The sequence below is a fragment of the Brienomyrus brachyistius genome, chromosome 2 (genome assembly GCF_023856365.1).
Source record: "Brienomyrus brachyistius isolate T26 chromosome 2, BBRACH_0.4, whole genome shotgun sequence".
In the NCBI taxonomy this organism is placed as follows: domain Eukaryota; kingdom Metazoa; phylum Chordata; class Actinopteri; order Osteoglossiformes; family Mormyridae; genus Brienomyrus; species Brienomyrus brachyistius.
Genome location: NC_064534.1, coordinates 15,292,627 through 15,315,518, shown reverse-complemented (window position 1 = coordinate 15,315,518; position 22,892 = coordinate 15,292,627). Strand labels below are relative to the sequence as shown.

The 22,892-nt window shown below is 40.3% G+C and overlaps 1 protein-coding gene across 1 annotated transcript in view; it reads left to right on the top strand.

Annotated features, from left to right (window-relative positions):
- loxl2b (lysyl oxidase-like 2b) overlaps nucleotides 1-22,892 on the top strand; it is a 32,325-nt gene that overhangs the window by 6,498 nt on the left and 2,935 nt on the right. Inside the window, exons 3-10 of the mRNA XM_048990461.1 lie at nucleotides 703-878; nucleotides 8,546-8,757; nucleotides 10,629-10,845; nucleotides 13,558-13,741; nucleotides 16,601-16,752; nucleotides 17,418-17,585; nucleotides 20,898-21,063; nucleotides 21,571-21,811. Coding sequence (XP_048846418.1) covers nucleotides 703-878; nucleotides 8,546-8,757; nucleotides 10,629-10,845; nucleotides 13,558-13,741; nucleotides 16,601-16,752; nucleotides 17,418-17,585; nucleotides 20,898-21,063; nucleotides 21,571-21,811 — 1,516 coding nt within the window. The remainder of the gene's footprint in view (nucleotides 1-702; nucleotides 879-8,545; nucleotides 8,758-10,628; nucleotides 10,846-13,557; nucleotides 13,742-16,600; nucleotides 16,753-17,417; nucleotides 17,586-20,897; nucleotides 21,064-21,570; nucleotides 21,812-22,892) is intronic.

Below are 22,892 nucleotides of genomic sequence, written 5' to 3'. Positions count from 1 at the left end.
TGAACACAACAAGCCACAACATGGATCAAAGGTGCAGGAACACTTACAATTTTTATTAAAAAGGACTCAAAATAGGTCAAAGGTTCAATAGAACAGCATGGTGGAGACCTCTTAGTCTCATCTGACGTTAAATCTACCCACTTGATCCTTTAAATTGTGATGCAGGACTGAAGCTTCTCCTTGGCTTTCTGGAGTTTGGGGCTGTGCTGCACAGTCTGCTGGAAGTCACACTGCTGTTTCTGTATCACATCCAGCTACTGGGTAGTTCTTGCAGCAGAATGGTGCCCAGACTCTATATTAGTACCATCTGCACTAGTTTGCATATTTGCGTGTCTCTCTCTAGATTCCCCTCCAGCAGGAACTTCCAGTTGCAGATTGAACTACTGCTTTTTCTCGTGGCCTCCTTAAGGGTTGCTGCAGAGCTCTGCTTCTCTTACTTGATGCTCCGTCTTGATCTCCTGTAACACTGCTTCAGGGAGATCCACCTAGCTGACTCAATAAAAATTATAATTTGTTAGTCTATGCAGTGCCTGCTGGGTGTCTTTAAATGAATGATGTGTAGAAACGGACTCTTCATCAGTTAATTTATTTTGTTAAGGTAATTGGTTTTTTTTTGGGGGGGGGGCAATAAATTAAAGAATTTCAAGCTGCCAAAACAGGAAAGTTCATAGTGTTTTGAAAATATGCTTTTTTGTTAATCAGGGCGCATCTGGTTTGACAATGTGCACTGCACTGGCAAGGAGAAAACCCTGGCCCAGTGTTCTTCTAATGGAATTGGGGTGTCCGACTGCAAGCACACAGAAGACGTAGGAGTGCTGTGCAGTGACAAGAGGATTCCCGGCTTTAAGTTCGTCAATACCCTCACCAACAACGTTGAGGTAAATACATCTCGGGGGAAATAGCTATTGTATTACGTCTATTGTTTGTAAACATCATACTGGAATACAGTGGCTGGATTTTTACAGACAGAAGCCTCAGGCATTTTTAAATTAACATGTGACTGTAATTACGAGAATGGCATGGTGGCTTAATGGTCAGCAATGCGGCTGTGTACCTCTTGGGTTGGGGGTTAAAATCAGGGCTGAGCGGGGGGGTGGGGGGCGATTTCAGAAGCCGCTGACTAACGGGTAAGCAATCCCAAAAAAGGGCCCAAAATCTCTACCAGCACCCCTGGGTACAATTCCACCTCCTTTGTCTGGAATTTGCATGATCTTGTTTGTGCAGTTTGTGGAACTGGTGACTAAATTGCTCATGGTCTATGATTATGTGAGAGTGTGTGCTCTGTGATGGACTGGCATCCTGTCCTGGGTGTCTCCTGCCTTCTGCTCCATGTTTACTGGGACAGGCTCCAGGCCCCCTATGACCCTGTGCTGGATGAGTGTTTATGGAGGCTGGCTATAAGTACTAGGTTAGCCTCAGCTTGAGAAAAATATAGGCGGAATTTTCATAAACCTGCCAAAGATGACCAATATGCTTATTAAATTAATGTTTATTTCAAGCAAGATTTTTGTTTTTGGTATATGTTTATTCATGTGTCCATTTTTACATATTCAACAGAAATACATATCATCATGAATGTCATTTTCCCACCTCTTCTCCAGTATTTACACTCAGAAGGTCCACCGAAAATTCCAGTGTTAATATTCATTAGGAAAGAAAATAATCCGTATTCTAATAGAAAAGAATATTATTGACTGCAGATGTCTTCCTCAGATAATGAAAGCAAACAATGTATAATAATTCCCTCACTTGCACTTTTTGTCAGTGTTTCCACTGTGGGATCTAAACGTTGCAGTTACTCCGAGTCTTTGTTGCTGGGTCAGTTAAGCACTTGGTGATTCCACTATATAAGCACAAAATGTTCTTCAAATGGAGGTCATGAACTGGGCAGCAGTATACGACTATGTCCAAAAGTCAAGATGCATTTGCACTGGATTCCACCCCTCTGTCTCGCTTGGTTGAAACTCAAACAGTATGTGTTCATGGAATCCCTGGAGATCTGTCTGGTTTTCCTGTTATGGCGGTCTCACTCAGCAGTCAAAAACAGGATGAGGATTCTCTCAGCGTGCAAAGCCAAGAAATCTAATGGCATTTGAAACATGTAGATTCCTAGATTTAGAAATAAAATGAAAAACTAGTTTGACAGGTATTTGAGGTTTAATAGAGGTGAATTCGGGGGAGAAGTAGTCCTCATCACACACAAAAAATAAACTTGCGGAAGTCTAGACGAATTCTGCGTCTCGCAGCCACATATGGAGTAATCATTGAGAAAGATTAGACTCAACTTTTCCAATGCTCAGAAACGACATGAGCTGCGCTCAATTCCATAAACACAGAGGGGGCCACCAGATCTGCCTACGTACACATCCTCCAGGAATGTTAATAACATGAGTCACTGACCCAGCAGTCTAATGGGACGAATGACGGGACATTTTTTTATGGTCTAACAGAAAGATGGCGATGCCTTCCAAGAAGATGCTGTCAATGGTAGAAGATAAGATGCTGTCATACAACAGTCTTTTTACATTAGCTTATGATACATTTGAGTTTATGGAAGCAGTTTATACACTTATTATGCCCAGTTGCCCCAAGCATTTTTCAGTTTTGGTATTTAAAGACAACCTTTTGGTCACAGATATTTTTTTGTAAACCTTTTTTTTTAACCTTGGTGTTTGCTTGGTGCTTGGAAAGACAAACTGAAGGAGTCCTGTGTGGCATCTGAGGTGAATCCACCAGCTTTTTGCAATTCACAAAATAATGCGCTTAAGGAGAGAAGGAATTCAGTGCTGTACCTCATAAATGAGAATCACTGAGAATATTTCAGTATATCTATCATTAATGGTGTGCCTCACATTCATACCATTCATTTCCAAATAGTAAGACTTGCGTCAATGCATTGAAAGGTTATGGTAGTTACAGTAGAATTCTGTTACAAGAAAACAGGCACAATAAGCGCCAGTAAAGCTTGCGTATATTTTACCATAACAAACAAACAATTGGAACTTCCTATAAATATAGACAAGAACTCCCTTTTCAAATAGTCATGATTTAAGGGATATTCAGAATGGAAGACTCGTTAGAAATTCTTTGCAGCTAAAATCAATATTTGCATCACGTTGCCCAACTTAACACTTTAGCGTTTCCCGAGAATATCTCGTCTGATGAACCCTTAGATCTCACATGGAAGCTGGAAGTGGGCTCAGCTGGAGAGATTTATTTTTGATTGAGGCTTCATTTGACAGGAGCACATTATAAATAGCCGCACATGTCAAAATTGCCCCCACTCACTGTAACCACATTCGCATTTTTCTGAAACACTGCTGCTAGCACTAATGCCAATCTTCAGCGTGTCTATTTGTAAATTTATCAGATTTGAATGATATTTTGCCAGCAGATGTAAGTAGATGCAGGTGTCTGTCATTTAGGGTGTGCCAGATGATCGCTGGCTTTGACCATTATTCTTCCCAGAGCCATGCTAATATTCCACACGTTAATCGCAAATCTTCGAGACGATCTCATACAGTATATTTATTATACATGCCTCTGTTAACAAATTCAGAATGTTTCTTTGTACAGAATTACCAAATAATCAACAATTTTAGGATTTTAGAATTCTATAAAACATAAAAATAAATCATGTAATACTGGAAAATTATTATTTTGTGAAGATTTTATAGTTATAAACCTCAATTGTCTCAAAGAAACAGGCTGTTTTTTTATTTTTACATTCTTATAATGATTCTCCAAATTTTAAAGCCTGAGGAAAAGTAGCTAAATAAATAATAGCATTTAAGGCCTGACACTGACACTAGATCTTTCATGCATATACATCTCTTTACTATGCTAGAAGAGTAAAATATCAAGATTTCATATCTGTTATGCTTGTGTGCTGTTAAAAAAAGATTTTCAAATCTGACACAGTAAGTGGTTTTCACAGTTAACCGGGGTGGGGGGGGTGTGGTGGCTGTTCTTACCTCGGGAAATTGCCTGCTTAGCTTGCTTATTTATTCTATTTTTGTCTGTTTGTTGAAGAAATTTGTGGAGGAAAAAGAAAATTCCAGTCGCGGTTTAAAGGCCTGCTTAAAATGAACCTCCAGGACAGAGCCTTTTGGTTGAGAGATACAAAATGGTTTATGAATAAGTAAATGAAATTAAGTGAGTAGCACGCACTGAGATTTCATTATGAACTACGCTGTGTCAAGCTGTGTGCCATTAGGTCAGACATGTGGTAGGGATGTTCAGTGGGCTCACAGGAAGGCAGCTGAGGCTCTTTGGTAGCACAGTGCTGTGTTTCTTTCCTGGCACCTTCTTTTGTTCCCTGTATCATGAACCACTTAGTATGTAAAACTGAATCAAATTTAATTTCTATTACATAATATTATGGACATTAAGAATTCTATAACAGACAACACATGCCCCCGTCAGCTGTGTGTGCTTTATAATATGCAAGCATGCTTTGTTAACATGTAGCTTGTCGTGCTGTCAGGAATAAAGTAGTGTTTTATGTCCTTTTGACCATAATGACCTGCCCAACCAAATTAAGCTTTATGATGTCCAGTGATGTCCTCTATGAACAGGATAAGTGGCTGGAAAATGGATGGGGGGTTGCTGCTGTTGTAATCATGTAGTAGTAATAGTTGTTGTTGTAGTAATAGGAGTAGTAGGAGTACTGTAGTAGTAATAGGAGTAGTAGGAGTATGGTTATAAACTTGTTTTTTATAAACTTTATCTTGCCTGTAAGTTTGAACAGGCAGATGCTTTAAAAAATCTAACTCTGAATATTTACAAAATGAACCGGTTTCCGTTGGCAATGGTTATGTAAAGTAGGAAAGAGGGTTTAGACACAGGCTCCTTCTCGGTGCTTCATGGCTTTTTCCAGAGCTTTATTCCAGCTCTCTCAGACCTATCCCTGCACATAGCTATTCCAGCTGCCTCACATCCCTCCCTAGAGGTCAAACCCAAGCCGTTGAGTCATGAAGATGACAGAAGGATACCACCTCTCTTATGAGCTCCAATAACAGCATTGTTATCAACACAGGTTTCTGGTATTGTTTCGAGACGAGCCCAAAGTGAACCGCAGGCAGGAGACAAATTACCCCCCATGTTCACCTGCTTATGTGACTTTTCCTGAGTTTCCCTATTATGACTTAATGCACAAAAACAGAACATTTTTTTTCTTATTCTTCTCTGGCCAAGCCATTTCTGTCTTGCACATCAGACCGCAAAGCCGCATGTTCTATCCATGGGACGTCTGGAATATCAATGACTTCATACGTCTGCACTCTGCAAATTCAGAAACTATAAATCAGAAATATTTATTTCCTGTAGGTGTTTCCTAGTGCCTCTGGCTTCTGATTGTCTTGTTTCTTGGACGTATCTCTTCCTGCAAGACAGCTTGCATAAAGACGCTGCACTGATATCATACATACGTCATACAATTAAAGTTCCTCTGTTGCCCTAAAATTTTTCAACTGTACGCCATTGTTTTGCACGTAAAGATTTGTCATGCCAGAAAATATAATCGAAAACCGCTGTATAAGGCAAGTGGTTTAACAGGTGGTCATTCTCTTAAGTTACTTGCATCCAGCATATCATGGATCATACCTATGGATCTTTCCTTCCATTCCACGGTCATCTGAAGAAGCAGTGATGCACATTTTTTAGGTCATGTACAATATTCAGCAATGTAATTTATTTGTCAACAAAGACTTTTATATGTTCTACATCATCTGGGTCAGTGGCTAGCCTACCAGTTTAGTAATTTTTAAGGTCTTGATTAAAGTCCCTAGAGAGTCCATAAGCAGGATACTTGACATGACTTTCTTCAGTAGAATATTCATTAATATCAACACGTGTGATCATAGAATTGAGCAGTAACCAACAAGCATCTCAAAAGCTGGTTTTCTGAGACAACAATTATTATGCAATTGCAGCCATCCTCAAATCCCAGGAAGATCTAAATAACAATAACAATTCCTCTACCTCACCCATTTTTGTTGCTCTGTTATTGACAGATTCCATTATTGCCTTCTCATTTCCCTCATCCCCATTTATACAGCCTTTAGAATTGCACCCGTGCCAGCGCTCTTCATTGTAGATTTGTCTTGTGTTTAGTATCGTGGCATCTGTGCATTCCTAGGAGTATTGGGAAATTCTAGGAAACCACTCTTGATTACAAGGAGCTGCTATGATTCCCTGGCTGGCTTGAGCGCAAACGACGTGCTTTTGGAAAACTTCTGCTGAGCAAAGCATTTTGGAGTCAGCATAACATTGCAAGTTTCTCCCGAGCAAAAGGCGAAGTGAGAAATTCTGGGACAGACAAAGAAAAATGGAATCTTACTGTGGCCAGTAAGAGCATAAAGTGTAGTGTGTAACTTTAGGGAGAGAGGGGGGCATGGCGTAAATATGGGCATCATGGCATAAAGAAGGGTGTAGTAACAAACCAAAAGATATGTTGGCTAATTTTTCAGGCAAAAAACAACATACTCTTGCTGTTTAATAAGGGTAAAATGGGAGGCAGTGTGAGTCTCAGGGGACTGAGCCTCTGTACCTGTGATGGGAAGGTCGCCGGTTCGAGCCTGGCCTCAGCAGAAGAGTCCTGTCTGTGGGGCCTTGGGCAAGACACTTAACCCCAAACTCCATGGCTGCTGCTATGGGTAGCTGTGTGTCATGGAGAGCAGGATGGGGTAGGCAAAAAGAAAATTTCCCTACGAGGATCAATAAAGTATCATCAGCTCATCTAAAAAGTGACCGAAAGCCAAGCAGTTTGGCCCACAATATAGGGATTCCCTGCACAGAAGCCAACACTGTTTATGTTAGGCTCTGGGAATGAGGCAGATGATTACTTTAGATAATAAGCCACCGGTCTCTCACTACGAAGATGAACAGACTACACCAAGCAAAGTCACACAGCACAGATATATGGGTTTGTTTTTAGCCCTGAAGATGGAGAAAGCAGATGCAGTAAACGCTTCACTAGCTACACCTGCTCGTTAACACAAACAGCCTGCTCTTCCAGACGGCCGATCATATGGCTACAATTGAATGCATACAGCCCACGGGGCATCTTGAGGGTCTCAGGATTTTCATACACTACAGTGTCCAGACTTTGCAGGGAATGGTGCTATTGACAAAAGAAAGAACACCAGTTAGCAGCTGTTCTGTGGCTGAACATCTTGGTAAGAGGTCAGAAGAGAATGGAAAACCTCAAGAGTGCAAGAGTGCTGTGTAGAAGGGCTTCTCTGAACAGACTTGACACCCCTCAAAGTAGGTCTTGTGGTAGAAATGGGCCCTGCCCAGTTACTACATACCGGGTAGAGTGGACACTGTGTGTATTTTGGCAGTTTGTATAAAACCCTAGAAAGGTTGTAGTATGATTTTCACCATCCATCCATTTTCTTCTGCTTATCCGGGGTCGGGTTGTTGGGCCAGCAGTCTAAGCAGGGATGTCCAGACCTCCCTCTCACCAGCCACCTCCTCCAACTCCACCAGGGGAATACCAAGGTGTTCCCAGACTATCTGAGAGATAATATCCAGTGTGTTCTGGTTCTGCCCTGGGGTTTTCTCCCAGTTGGACATGCCTGAATCACCTCCCCAGGGACCCATCCAGGAGGCATCCTAGATAGATGCCCAAACCCCCTCAACTGGCTCCTTTCTATGCGGTGGACCAGCAGCTCGACTTTGAGCCCCTCCTGAATATCTGAACTCGACACTCTGTCACTAAGGCTGAGGACTCACGACTATAGGTGAGGGTAGGAAGGTAGATCGACTGGCATATCAGAAGCTTTACCTTCCAGCTCAGCTCCCTCTTCACCATGACAGAACGGAACAGTGTCCACAATACAGCCAACGCTGCACCGATCTGTCTGTTGATCTTCCACTCCCTTCCTCCACTCCCTTCCTCCTTCACTCGTGAACAAGACCCTGAGAAACGTAAACCCATTCCTCACCAGGAGAGGGCAATGTTGCAGGAATTTCCTCTAGGTATTATATTTTTTTTCTTTAGCCTGAAATCCTAAGGCATCAGTTGGGCTAATTGATGTCTCTAAATGGCAAAGTAGAGTACGATTGTATGTGTGTTCATGTGCCCTGTGGTGGACTGGCATCCCATCCAGGAAGTTTCCCAAGCTGAAACCCTGTACTGTCTCGGATAGGTTGGAAGTCTGGCACCCACCCCCCCCCCCCCCCACCCCACCACACAATCTCAACCAGGATGTGTAGTTATAAAATAGATGGGTGGTTGGATAATATAATGGTTTTATTCCAACTATTTTTTTAACCACTGAAATATACAAATTTATATAATATAATGCGTTTAGTTTTAAAGCCTGCAGTCAAAATACAGCATGGGCAGAAGGAATTCACAACTCCATCTGAAAGGTCTCAGGGGTCCATAGTCACGCACGTGCAGTATTTGTTTGATGAAATCTTTTGAAAATGGCAGTCATTCGCATAGTCTTTGTCCGCTTTTTCACAATCTGAATGCTGTAAATAAATTCCTGGCATGAATCTTTTGGTTCCTGAACACTGCCGTGCTTCTCCACAGAGCTTGAACATCCACGTGGAGGACGTACGCATCCGTGCGATCCTGGCATCTTACCGCAAGCGCATTCCAGTCACAGAGGGCTACGTGGAGGTGAAGGACGAGGGCAGATGGAAGCAGCTCTGTGATGCGGACTGGACCCCGATGAACAGCCATGTCATCTGTGGCATGTTTGGCTTTCCTGGGGAGAGGAGATACAATACTCGAGTCTACAAGTGAGTATAAGGCACGTGTGAAAGTCACAGGAACCACATAAAGACATCATGAAAAAGTGTGACGTCCTTATCCCTCTGCCACTTCCAAACTTCTCACTGTGGCAAGATCTTTTGACACAGAGATATTAATATGCAACCCAATGTGTAGAGGAGTCTTGTCACATTTTTTATGTAGAAACCGCTAAACGTAGTTAATTTCTCAGAGTTTTCGCAAGTCTGTTATGATCTTAAGGTGCATGGAAACTAAAATGTCAGATCATTGGCATTTCACTGCATTTAGTCCAGTTCATTCCAAGAAAGACATATAACTGAAAATCAGCCTGGCAAATTTCCCCTCAAGAAATTAACTCAACATCTGCTCACCCAGCTTATTGTAATGCGGACAAATTTTATGTGCATGTCTTTTTCGCTGAAATAGATTAAACAAAATTATATGCAACTGGTAGAAAAATAACCTACTAGACTGCACTGTTAGTGCAGGAAAAAAGAAAAACATCTACTGAAATTAAAGGCTATTATTAAAATATTCAGGGCCATGACCTCTGTCTGACTCACTGGGGTGACTTTTGAGTCTCGACGGCCTCAGCACTGCATCAGCACTGCATCAGAGGAGTTTGTTACGAATTTATTTCTTGAGGACTGTCATTTGGTCGCGTCCAGTGGACACCTTTCCACCAGTTCCGTACGCATCACCACAATGCTTCACGTGACTCCTCATAAATCAGTTTTAGTACCATTCGATATAACCTCGCATACCATTCATTATATCTACTCCCCTGCTACCTTCTTCTTTCCGAAAACGGCACATACCATTAGGTAGCTGTAATGCCCACAAACTGGGGGGGGAGACATGAATAGTTTATTTAATAGTGGAAACCCGTGTAAAAGAGTTTAGCCAGAAATCTCAAACTGAAGCTGAAAGTTGTTCATATTAGAAAAAGGATTGCAAAATTATACAAAATGTGATATACTTTTGGTGTGTACTTCAGTATACCCAGATAAACTGTTATTTAGTACTGAAATTCTGCCTTTCCTGACCCATAAACATACACGTGTAAACCATGTTACTCTTGGCTTTGTGCTTGTGTAAGAATAAATGTATCTGAGACAGAGAGTTGGAGTGAGAGCAGGAGCCCAACTGAGCTACGTGCGGAGTCACACTCACTCAGAGATGGCGGAACATTTTTGTGGGCCAGATCTCCCAGTGCAGAGCCCAGTAGGGCTTGTGAAGGATTTGTTACTCAAGCACAATTGTCTGAACCTCTTGGTTGCTTCAAGCTCTGGAAAATTCATGGATGAAAAGAAAACGGGATCATTGTAAATATGTATGACATATTTTAAGATCATGCAAAAGTGTGTGATTTATTTTATGTTCTGTGCTCTCTTCAAAATCCCCCTGCTTCGGAGAAAGCACTTAGGTCTTTGAAAGCTTAATTCCCACAGATGTGCAGCTTGGTCTCATAAGCATTACCACCAAAATGTTGCTGAATTTTATTTATATATTTACTTTGGATTTTCATGCTGTCATATTTTTTGTCGTTTTTAAATGTACGTCTTATGGGAGTCAATAGTCACAGATTCCACTGTATAACAGCATTTAATTAAAACAGGCCAGGGGCAGTCTTTGTTTTAGTCCTGGCAGGAGTTCAAAATTAGATACAAAACATATTTTCCACTGTCCAAAGTGAAAACATTTGGTTAGATTATGTCACATATGAAAGCACTGGGATTAGGAAATCAATTATGTATGTGACTGGCATATTCAGGGAGCATATACAATACACATACTGATACTGGGATGGTGTGGAAGGGCCAGTCGGCTAAAAGACAGATGAATGATGCAGCTGTTGTTTGTCCCTCTAAACTCACAGGATGTTCGCACGTAGGCGGAAACACACCTACTGGGATTACTCTGTGAACTGCACAGGAACCGAGTCCCACCTGTCCAGCTGCAAACTTGGGCGCAGTGAGGCAGAAAAAATCAATGGCAGCTGTGCACAAGGGTTACCAGTGGTGGTGAGCTGTGTCCCTGGACGGTCATTTGCTCCCACACCCATGGCCGGCTTCAGAAAAGCTTTCAGGCAAGAGGTAGGTCTTCCATTAAAAGACTGTCCTCGTGAGCTTCTAAACTGCTGTTTGTTTAGCTTCTGTTTTATGGAGTGCATGGAAAGTTTCAGTGTTTTTACATGCTAATCGGCTGCCCTGAAATCTTGTGAGTAAATTTGAGGGATCCCTGAGCGCTAGCCCTAAAAACCCTAACAGCGTGGAAATCAGGAGCTTACCAAGAAAATGTGTAAAATTCTCAGAGAAGAGTAATAATATGCTTGCAACTTAGCAGTAATTTATTAAGGAAGATAAACAATAGCTTACACTGGGTATTAGCAAAAAATTAAATTCAAGGCTAGTAGAATAAATTACTGTGATACAAACAGTTTGTGTTTTTGTTTTTATGAAATTGGGACGCACTTGGTCTGGTAAAACCACAATAAATCGTAATCATTGTGTACTTTTATATCTTGTAATGATGCGATGGCCAATGGAATGTTGGATGAGAACCATTTGGAAATGCATGAACAAAAGAAAGCATCACCATAGCAACAGAATGTGCTGGGAAATGCAAGGCCTTTAAATGATTCTAGCACACTACTGTATACAAGGCTTTTTAAAAGGCCCAGCTGTATATTAAGCTAATTTGCTGAGGCTGATTTTGCTCAGCATGGGTCAACCAGTCAATGCTTATACCTCAAGTAGTGGCATTGTTGTCATATGGGGCATATATAATGAACTCACTTACAATAAAACAAACATCTACTTCCTTATTGCTTTATTCTAGCAAATAAGTCCTGTAGCTAAGGTCAGCCCCCATTTTATTTGTTTTCCACAATAAACTTACGTAAACAGAATAGCACTTTTTGGGCCTAGGTTACATGTATGGCAATATGTATGTCTCTCAAGATTTTCAGGAAAAATGGTTTAATACAGCATTATGTATTAATGTATAGTAGTATATATCAATTTTAGCATGCTGTATTCTTTGAAGTTTAACTGAATATCTAGTCCATTTTTTGTAGATGATTGCTGTTTGAAGTTTATTATTTCTACAAACTTTTCTCATTGAATGGCCTGGGTCATACATGTTTAATTTACATGCCAGTGATATACAAAATTTTTTTTTTTAAATGATAATCAGGCTGGTATATTTGTGATATCTATTCAGAATAGTCTGTTTGTTAAACTCGAATGCCTGGACTGTTAAGTGGATCATCGCAAATGATCATGACCATCACCTCTAGATCAGGGAAAATCAGAAAGAATAGATGGAATCCAAAAGAAACTGAAAAACTGAAAACACATATTGACAAGAGTCCTCTGTCACAATGATCTCATCATCCCACCCCTGAATCAAACATCCCAGAAACTGAGGGCATTCAGGCATGTTCCACAGGTCAGTTTTCCCCAACACCAATTCTCTTCATCCAGATTTTGAGTCTCCAAACTCACACACATGCATGTTACATTGATATAATACTATTAAACTTCCTTCTCACTAAATGTAGTTACGGACGGCACTCATCTCCAAAAGTAGCAATGTGCACATAGTACTTTTTATATGTGGAGTGTGTTGCTCTGTATAGTTGGGGAAAAAAGCCCAGTACAAGTCCTTCAGAAGGTCTGAGAAGGAACATCTCAGCAAATAAGCTTAGGTATTTGCTTATATCTGTTAGATAATTTGTTTAGATCTTTCGGGACATGTTGTTACATCAAAGACAGTCGTGGCTGCTTCTTCTGTATGGAATTTATAAATTGTTTTCATTAACAGTAAATATCACTGCATGACTTGTAACCTGTTGTGATGAAACTGGAAGCAAAATCTTGCAAAGGTCAAGCTGCATTCCAGGTGTTGAAAGAATGCTGACATCACGATACTTTGCATCAAGTGCATTTTTTTGCATTTCATACAACCGATGTAACAGGGTTAGAATTCAGGATGTTCATTTTTTAAATGATGGCCTGTGTTCTTTTTTAGCCGTTAAAAAGATGTGTTTCTGCAGGAAAAGTTATGGTCAAAATTTTCATTAACAGTTTGTATTTTATTGAGAAGATTCCTGAGAAGATTTTGTTCCTGTTGTCATGCAATCAGTGTAATATTAGAAGAAATTAACATAAAATATAAATTCATCCGGTTCAATCAAATGTATCTGATTTTTCAATAGTAGATGAATAATCCAATAATTAGTCTTTAATAAGAAATATAAAAAAATGTGTAAATGTGGATAATATATATTCATAATGGGGCGGCATGGTGGTACAGTGGTTAGCACTGTTGCCTCACACCTCTGGGACCCGGGTTCGAGTCTCCGCCTGGGTTACATGTGTGCGGAGTTTGCATGTTCTCCCCATGTCGTTGTGGGGTTTTCTCTGGGTCCGGTTTCCCCCCACAGTCCAAAAAAGGCTAATTGGACTTGCTAAATTGCCCCTATGCATGTGTGAGTGAATGGTGTGTGAGTGTGCCCTGCGATGGGTTGGCCCCCCATCCTGGGTTGTTCCCTGCCTCGTGCCCATTGCTTCTGGGATAGGCTCTGGACCCCCCATGACCCAGTAGGATAAGCGGTTTAGAAGATGGATGGATGGATATATTCATAGCCAGTGTATAATATATTGTGTATACGCATGTGTCCAAAAAGACATGGTCTGTGTTCCATCACAAATGACATTGATCAGTTTTAAAAACACAAATGAGTGTTAAGGCGAGGACCCTGAAACTCCGCCTGACTGCCGGTCCTGCTCTCACCTCCACAGCAGCCTCTGGTACGCCTCAGGGGCGGCGCCATAGTAGGAGAGGGCCGTGTAGAGGTGCTGAAGAATGGCGAATGGGGCACCATCTGCGACGACAACTGGAACCTCATCTCTGCCACGGTCGTGTGCAGAGAGCTGGGCTTTGGCACTGCCAAAGAATTCCTGACCGGCGGCCGCCTGGGCCAAGGTACGAGCCACCTGACATGAGGATCAAGGTTTCCATTCTAGCCTTTTGTTCCAGCATGAAAACCAGCACGGAAAAAAGTCCCTAACTTACTGTCTCTTTCTTTTACTTTCATAAATGTACCTAATATGGTAAAACCCTGCGTATACCTGTAATATGATTTCTCAGTACTTATTGTGCGCTTGTGTTTTTCCATAATGTTCTTCAAGCTGTCAGGCTTTGTGTGATATCCCTAATACAGAATCTAACAAGCAGCGACCCAAAGAAAATTCAAAATAAGATCTGTTCTCTGTCCAGCCTATTAACTGAGTTCAATATAGTATCACTAAAAGATTTTGACCATTTAGTCATACTTCTTAAATTCAGCTCCTGAGAAATAGCCTATTTAAGATCTTAAAATTATCTTTTTTCTCTTACTGTACTGATCTTTGTCTGAAATAACCAGCTCTTGAGATCCAAAAGAAAACTTGATTTGACTTGTGACTGAACCTGCACAACATCAGAAATTTGTCTCAGTGATCAAATTCAAGCCTCAGCTCTGTGGCTCTGTTTTTGATTCTGAGAAACGCATGAGCACAGTAAAAGAAACTCCAGAGAAACCCATGAGCACAGTAAAAGAAACTCCAGAGAAACCCATGAGCACAGTAAAACAAACTCCAGAGAAACCCATGAGCACAGTAAAAGAAACTCCAGAGAAACCCATGAGCACAGTAAAAGAAACTCCAGAGAAACCCATGAGCACAGTAAAAGAAACTCCAGAGAAACGCATGAGCACAGTAAAAGAAACTCCTGTTTTCTGGTGTTTCTCCTCTTCTCAAACTGATTTATTCTTTTGCTTCTTATTTCTGCTTAGGAGAATTCAGTTATACAAATGATTAATTTCTAATGAGATAGACTGTTAAGAGCAGCAAACTTTTCCTCTGGGGCTGTGCAAGCTTACATTTCTAGATCACCTTCAACAAGATCAGAATTCTTTCAAATATTTATATTTCTGTGCATTTTTTTTATTTTTACAGGGAACACTATCCAGGTAAACGTTTTGTATTTAGAATTACTTTATTTTAAATTGCAGTATACATGATTAGGATATATTGGAACTTCAGTTTTATTACATATTGTTTGGATTTATTTTGAAGTTTTTTTCTGCTGGTAGTGTTGTGACCTCTGACTCAAAATCCTGTCATTGACATTTCCAACACTTTCAACCTGCCCCCCCTGGAGTAAGAAATATTAAAGTCCTTGTCCCAGCCCTTAGCTGTTCATTATCTGATCACATGTTAGTGACAGCTATGCTCGGTTTCCATCTGGGGGTCCCTGGGGTTGGAAACCCCTGCTTTAGATCATTCTGGTGTTACTCATTTTAGAGGCTGCTGTGAGATTTCACAGGGAATTGTCAAACTAAAACCAGAAGTCCAAGCATCCATCAACTAGAAACCATCACTCATTGCTGGAAGCCCAGCAGCATGTGTTCTTTGAATACCTTTAAATAAAAAAGTCTTCCTTTTGCTCTTGCATAGACATGAATTTTATAAGACATGAATGGGATGTAGACATGAAGCTCAGTTCAATTCTGTTGTCATTTTGCCATGCGTAAGTTCCCTACAATGACATGATAAGCCTTTTATGTGGGGGTCACAGTAGAGGCTTATGTGCATGTAGAAGAGACAATTCAAGAACATTTTCTCTATAAAAGAATGCAAGACAGGGTTAGCGCACAGTGCAGAATCATGCTAAATGGGTGGGTGCAAGGTAGCATGATGTATGTGCAGCAGTATATTATGTGGTGAAGCACAGAATATGTCTGGTTTGAGGTACATTGGCAGGAATTCAAGTTCTGATAGAGGTGCACAGCTATATAGTGCAGTTCTGCTGTAATCTTGTGCTCAGTAGATTACTTGTGTGTGTGTGTGTGTGTGTGTGTGTGTGGAGGGGGGTAATGTTCCACAGTACAGATCCCTTTGTTTTCAATATTTAAATTTTTCTTCAGGCCAAAAAATATATTTTTCAGATATTCTTTTGTAAATACCTGCATAATGCATTGTACTGATCAATATAAGCATTAATGATGCTTTGTACGGCATTATGCATAATAAACATGACTATAATGTGTTACACCTTTTTATAAATAGTTATGGCCGTGTTTATAATATTTTATGAATGCATTGCAATGCATTATGCTGACTGCTTTAAGTAAAGTGTTACCAACATGTTTTCTGTGTAACAGGAACATCTGTCAGTGTTTCCCTCCATGACCAAATGGCAGTAAAAGTAAATGAATGCTGCTTGTTTCCATTATGGGTATGACCACAATAATCAAGGTAAAATCCACAGTGAGGCCTCAGCCCTGAGATGGGAGCTAATGTTGTAAATTCCAGAATAACGCTGAATACAGAAAAAGAATATAGGAGGAAAGTTGAGTAGGTGAGGCTGCAGGAAAGACATTATTATTAAACTGATGCTATGGCACCTGTGTGCCACTGGTTCGGCAGGTGCAAGTTAAGGTTGCTACATCTCATGAATAGCAAATATATAAAAGAAAACAACTCACACGTTCTTTTGACCCAAGAAATCAGTGTGGTTAACGTCTCCAGTAACTTAATGGTAAATTATTTGATGGAGACTAATGCAGATACCATGCGTGCCATAAAATATGGCAGCCAATGAAAATTGAAGCCTGTGTATCCGCTTTACATTTGCATTATTGAGCAACACTCAAAATATTTTATTTCCCAGTATTAACTAATATTAGTATTAACTAAAATTGCGCAAGAGCAACAATACAAGTCAGAAAAATACTCTGCATTTTAATTGCAACGGAAAACTGCGAAAGTGGACATCATAATGGGTTCTTGTGGTCTTCAGGAATGGGCCCAGTCCATATGAATGAGGTGGAGTGTTCTGGATTTGAGAAGTCCATCACCGAGTGCTCATTCAACAAGGAGTCGCTGGGCTGCAGTCACGAGGAGGATGCCGGCGTGAGGTGTAACGTCCCAGCCATGGGCTTCCAGCAGCGGGTGAGGGGCGGCCTAGCCCAACACTGCCGTTTAGCGAGTCATCATGTGACCTCATTAAAATTGTCTCCTGTCACCCTAACACAGCTGCTTTTCATGGGTGGACACCCACTGGTAATATCAAAAACACCACATTCGTGTGATTACCTCATGCAGCAGGCAGCATAGCATATCTGCTAGGAAGTCTTTAGAAGTGCTGTAAGCATCAAAATCATGTCAGAACGTTTCAGTATATACTTGCTACGAATGGTGTCCATTAACTTTGGATTGGCACACAAAAGTACACTATGTGTGCATTAAATTAAACCAATGTGAATTTGGTTACCTTTCCACATTTCTCATTTTCTTATTTAAATATATATAACATAGAAGAACGGGTTTCACTCCTAGTTCTATAATTGTCAGAGCTGGACCACAATAAAGGAAACAATCAAGTTAATAAAAAGAGCCCACATTTTGCTTCAATATGGTTTTATTTAAATATATTCTACATTCAGGTAATGAAATTTATCAGTGCATATTTATGACATTCCGATGGTATGAATTTAACTGTCTGATGTCCTAGACAATTATAATTCAAATGTTTCTTATTCACTCTGCAAAAAAATGAAAGAATACACTGAGGACAGTCTCTGGGGTAACTTCCTGCATTACCATGTTCTCCGCAGCTCCGCCTCAGCGGAGGACGGAATCCTTTTGAGGGGCGGGTGGAGGTCCTGGCAGAGAGAAACGGCTCCTTGGTGTGGGGCACAGTCTGCGGTGAGGGCTGGGGCACCATGGAGGCCATGGTTGTGTGTCGGCAGCTGGGCGTCGGATTTGCCAGCCATGCCTTCCAGGTGCGTAACACCTGTACGCACGGGACTCCGCTTCCCTGACGATACACTGAAGCTATTGTGCACCACGTCAACCTTTGATGTAGACCGGATGGCAGACACACACCAGACCTAATATCCTTTGAAGACTGTTTTTTAATATTTCACCTTTTCCAACCTTTTGGTTGTATTTCTTGTAATCAGAAAAATTTATATATTTCTATAAACAAAAAAACACTTGGTTATGATTAATTCTAGATCCTAAATTTCCTTCTGGATAAATAAAGTATCTCTATCTAACTGATGGAGGTCAGTAGAATCTGAGTAAATTTGGACATTATCTTACCACTATTTATTAGTAACTACTTTCATTTTCTAGGCCTGATGGTTAATACCTTAATAGATGTGTATTTTATTACACATTAATATACAGAGGAATAAGTTGCTTTTGGTTAAATGGTGCAAGATTGGTGGATAATGAGTTTCTATTCAAACGCAATATCAGCACGCTCCTATTAATGACTTCAGTCAGATTTGTCAGTTTTGCATTAACAAGCTACACCATAGTTTGTGTTTTCATTGTTGAACAGGACAAATTGTGACGAACTAATGGTTTCAGAGTTTGGATTATTAGTTCCAAAAACAAACGTATGCTTTGACGTTCTAACAATGTGTCCCTGTGGAGATCAAGTTATAGAAAAGAATGTTTTACACAGTGCTGTTTATAATATGTATTCTTACTCCTTAGAAGACTTAAACGCAAAATAATGGAAAAACGATTGCACAAATCCAAGAATTTATTTCTTTCGGCTGTGATTTTCTCTACTGAGACCTACAGTCACCATTCCAAAATAAAAAGTATTTCATGTTTGTAGATGATAGCTCCCTAACCAGCTGTGTTATATACTATATAATAATAAAAAATCCAAAGTGCCTTTTAAGGTAAATAGGGCAAGAGAGAGGACAAGTTAGACCATTTTTGTGAATATATCTATGTCTAGTCAGTATTTGTGCATAATCTTTCATTGGGAGCTTTTTTTCCTGTTTTACTTTTGGTTGCTACACGGCAGCGCTACTGCAAGTAATAATTTTAACTAAAATAGAACTGCAACTATCACTCTTACTTTTTACTGTGTCTCCCCCTTACAGTCAATGATGTGGTCAAGATTCCTCTTTCAAGGAAAAACCCAAACCCAGTTTGGTTGTCTCATTCAGTTTTGCTCTTACTTAATAAGACCATGAAATGATAATACAGGTTACTAGCTCTGTCTTGCATTCAAGCAAAAAATGTAGGGAAATAATTCATTTCAATGACGGATAAGGATTTCAATCTAAATATCTTTGCATTTCAAAGGTATTCACATCATAAATACAGTAAGTACGCCAGGAACATCTGTATCAGCCCAGGGAAAAGATATGGAAGACTAGTGTAGCCTGGCAGATATCATCAGGGAAATATGTATCGAACCAAGAGTGAACTTTGTAGCAACCGCCTCCTCTTTATGTCCAGCCCATTCTAGGTAGTTTCAAACTAAATTATGTAAATTGTATTACCAGCCATAGATTGTCAGTGCACAGATCAAAGCTTGCATGAAAATGAATACTTAGAAGAAAAAGACAACAAAAAGATTGAGAAGTACAATACTGATAAAACAGCAAATACAACATCTATCTACAATATTTACAATATTTCATCATTTGGCTGTCCCAAATAAAAACAAAAACTTTTCTGCCAAGCGCTTAAGTCTGACCAGTATCCAAACCTCTACAAAAAACCTCTCTGAATTGTTCAAAACACAATAGACAATTCTATTCCAGAAGCATAATTCATGAATAATTGTATAGGCTTTGAGAGGCAGTCCAGCAATACCTTTTCACAATATATCCAGACCCTTCCCATAAATAAATACCTTCAATTTCATTGACTGAAAGGTTTGTCAGATCTCAATTTTTTTAGGTGGAAAAAAATGATGTATATTTTCCATGTCTTTTTAAAGCAGTTAATGCTCAAAAGGAAATAAGGTCGTATTTAATGTATCTTCTAGGCTTATTATTATGTAGAAATTGATATTTCAATTCTGTGATGGGCTGGCGCCCCATCCTGGGTTATTCCCTGCTTTACGCCTGTGGTTTCTGGGATAGACTCCAGACTCCCTGTGACCCTGCTTTGGACATGAGGGTACAGAAAATGGATGTATGGATGAGATTTAAATTAACTTCACCTTGAAATGTCACAAGGCCAAAAGAAATAATGCACATAGGAATTCCCGGAATATACATAGCTTTGATCACATTATCCTTAATTATTATTAAACACCTACAAAAGTGGTGCAGATTGCCTAGAAAAGGCCAAAAGTTTGAAGTTAAAATGCTACTTTAGAGACTTATTGTATGAAGGCAAAGTGTGTGATGAGTGTAGGATTTTGGATGACATTGCCTAAAAGGGAGTGTTAAACAAGCAAGAATTATACATTGGTCTCACCACCAGTTATGTCTGCAGTAACTAACGGCCCAAAAGTTCTGCCTTTAAATGCTCCTTTGCTATGACTGAGACAGAAATATCAGACAAGCGCTCCCTTCCATCCTTATATTAAGTGTTTCTGCAGACACAGAGTGCAGAAAATCAGCCCCTGACCTTTTCTCCCAAGAGAAGCTTCTGACTGCCAACAAATGAAGGACTGGGGAGTTTCTAAGCCTCTTAAACAGACAGTACATTTGCTAAAATATGAAGCAGTTGTTGTTCTTCACCAAAAGGCTTCTTTCTCATCTAGTGATACTGAGTTTGGAAGGCGAGTATTTGTATTTGATGTCCTTAAACTGTTGAAATTAACTTAAATATACCTCTCAGCAAAATTGTATCCCTATTAAAACACACCTCTGGTGAATGGACAACCTCGTTTTCAGTCAAAAAGGAGACACAAGCTTGTCTGACTGCATATATAAAGAGTGCCCCCAGGTGGTAGTGTAGAATTAGTTGTATCACCATTCAGTTCATGCCACCTAGGGCTGCAGATTGTGTAACCTATTTCTGATTACTTCCCATAAATCCAAAGCTAGATACTGTTTTTGTTGAGATGTAAAGCAACATTCAATTTAGAATCACTCTATCTGTATTATTATAACAAGCTGAAAGATTTTCCAGTGCTCCAGCAAAGTAGTTGTCAGAATAATATAATTAGCAGACTCCTTCAGGTTGAGCGTTCTTCAAAGGTAATGTAACCTCTTCTTTGGCCTTCACAGCCTCTAGGTTCAGAACTATTGATCTAGAGCAGAATTGTCTTTTGATAAGGGGCATTGTGTGCTGTGTGTAACAGTGCCATCTGGATGTGCCCACAGGAAACGTGGTACTGGCCTGGCGAGGTGAGCGCCGACAGGGTGGTGATGAGCGGAGTGAGGTGTTCAGGCACAGAAATGTCCTTATCTCACTGTCTGCATCATGGAGAATATCTCGACTGTCCAAAAGGAGGGGGCCGCTTCGCCGCTGGAGTTTCCTGCTCAGAGAGTAAAGAAAAAACATGGCTTTCCTTCAGTTCTCCAGCCCCCACCCACAGCCGCCAGCCATGACAGCCAGTCCCAGTGGTCAGAAGGGGATAGATAAGCAAATAAGTTTTGTAGAATTTTTTCAACCGAATCGGACCATATGTTTTTTAAAAAAATGCCTAAACCTGAGAAACATTTGTCCTGACTAGCATGAATGTGGTAGATCTTCAGGCTAGATTCTGAGATGTTTGGTGTGGTAGCTTTATTCAGTAATGACGCTGCATTTTCGAACTGTGATGCTTGTGGTGGGTGATGTTAGGCTCTGTGGATCACGAAATTCAGATCCCATGGCTGGCGGAGTGATTTCATGGATGAGCCCTTGAGCAAGGTTAACTCCAAGTGTCCCAGGGACTGCCTGACTCTGTTCTCTGATCCTCACTTATATGCTGTTTTGGGCAAAAGAATCTTCTAAATGAATAAATTATGGTAGGCAGTCGTCACCTTAGCCTCTTTGTCTTGTTTCACTCAGCGGCTCCCGACCTGGTCCTGAACCCCCAGATCGTAGAGCAGACCACCTATCTGGAAGACCGGCCCATGATGATGCTGCAGTGTGCCTATGAGGAGAACTGCCTAGCCAGAACAGCCAGCCAAGTCCCTGCCAACTCATACCGGCGTCTGCTCCGCTTCTCCTCGCAGATCCACAACAATGGCCAGTCTGACTTCCGTCCAAAGGCTAGTCGCGAATCCTGGGTCTGGCACGACTGTCACAGGCAAGCATTTCCGCCAGATTTCAGTTAATCATTCTTTTAGTATTTGTAAACCAGATGGAATTTACCCTGACTAGAGCTGGCATTTAACGCCATAAATGATGGTCAAATATGAAACGCGAGTTAAATACTAGATTGGTTTTTTTGCTGACGGAAACACACATTATAATGACATGGGATGGTTTTACAGTACAGTTTGGTTCAGATGCCTTTTTCCATTCTCTCATCCCTGTGCCTTGTAATCAGCTCAGTGTTTAAATCTGTGCAATGCAAACAGTCCCGAGTTGTTTGTGGTCGGTCCATCTCATTGGCTGCTTAACCCTGGCAGTGTTGCTCGATCCCAGAACCCCGCGAGCCTTGAGCACTCTTTCATCATGCCCTGACAACACATGCAGTAAAAGTTCAAAACGGGCTGCTACATGGAACCTCTACAAATTATATAGTGTCATGTATAATTTTGGATCCTTTTTGGGGGGAATGACTGGCGCTCTGCTTCAAATATCTGAAATAAAAAGGGATGCTAGATGAAGAGATTAAGTAATATATGGTAACTGTAAGGAGAAATTAATACTGTAATTTCCACTCACGTTAATGACAGAAGACCCTAAAGAAAGATTAGTCTTTGAGTAAAAGGCATTGCTTCCTCATGTTCTTTTCTTCATGAAAAGTTTTCATACATTTTAAAGTATTAATGGAATAAACTAAAAATACTAACTGATAGGCAGTTTTTTCATCCCATGGCAGACATTCAGTACTGAGAATGTCAATTTTACCTTAAGTAAAAAATATATATATATATTCCTTCTAAATTTCTATTACTAATGAAGTTCATTTTTAGTCCTCCCTGACAAAAAAATGTTTCTTTAGGCCAAAAGTTATGTTTTGAAAAACTTTGCTGAGTTTATAGTGACAGGAAGGGGGTATGTACACTTGATTTGTACAGAAATATTTTGGCTACCCTGAGAATAATGTAGTTAGTCAAACATAAGTATATGCTATGGCAATGAAAATGGTTAGGATTGTAAACATGTTTACTCTGTCTGTATAACAATGTATAAGATATGAAAAGAGGGCCATGCTGTTT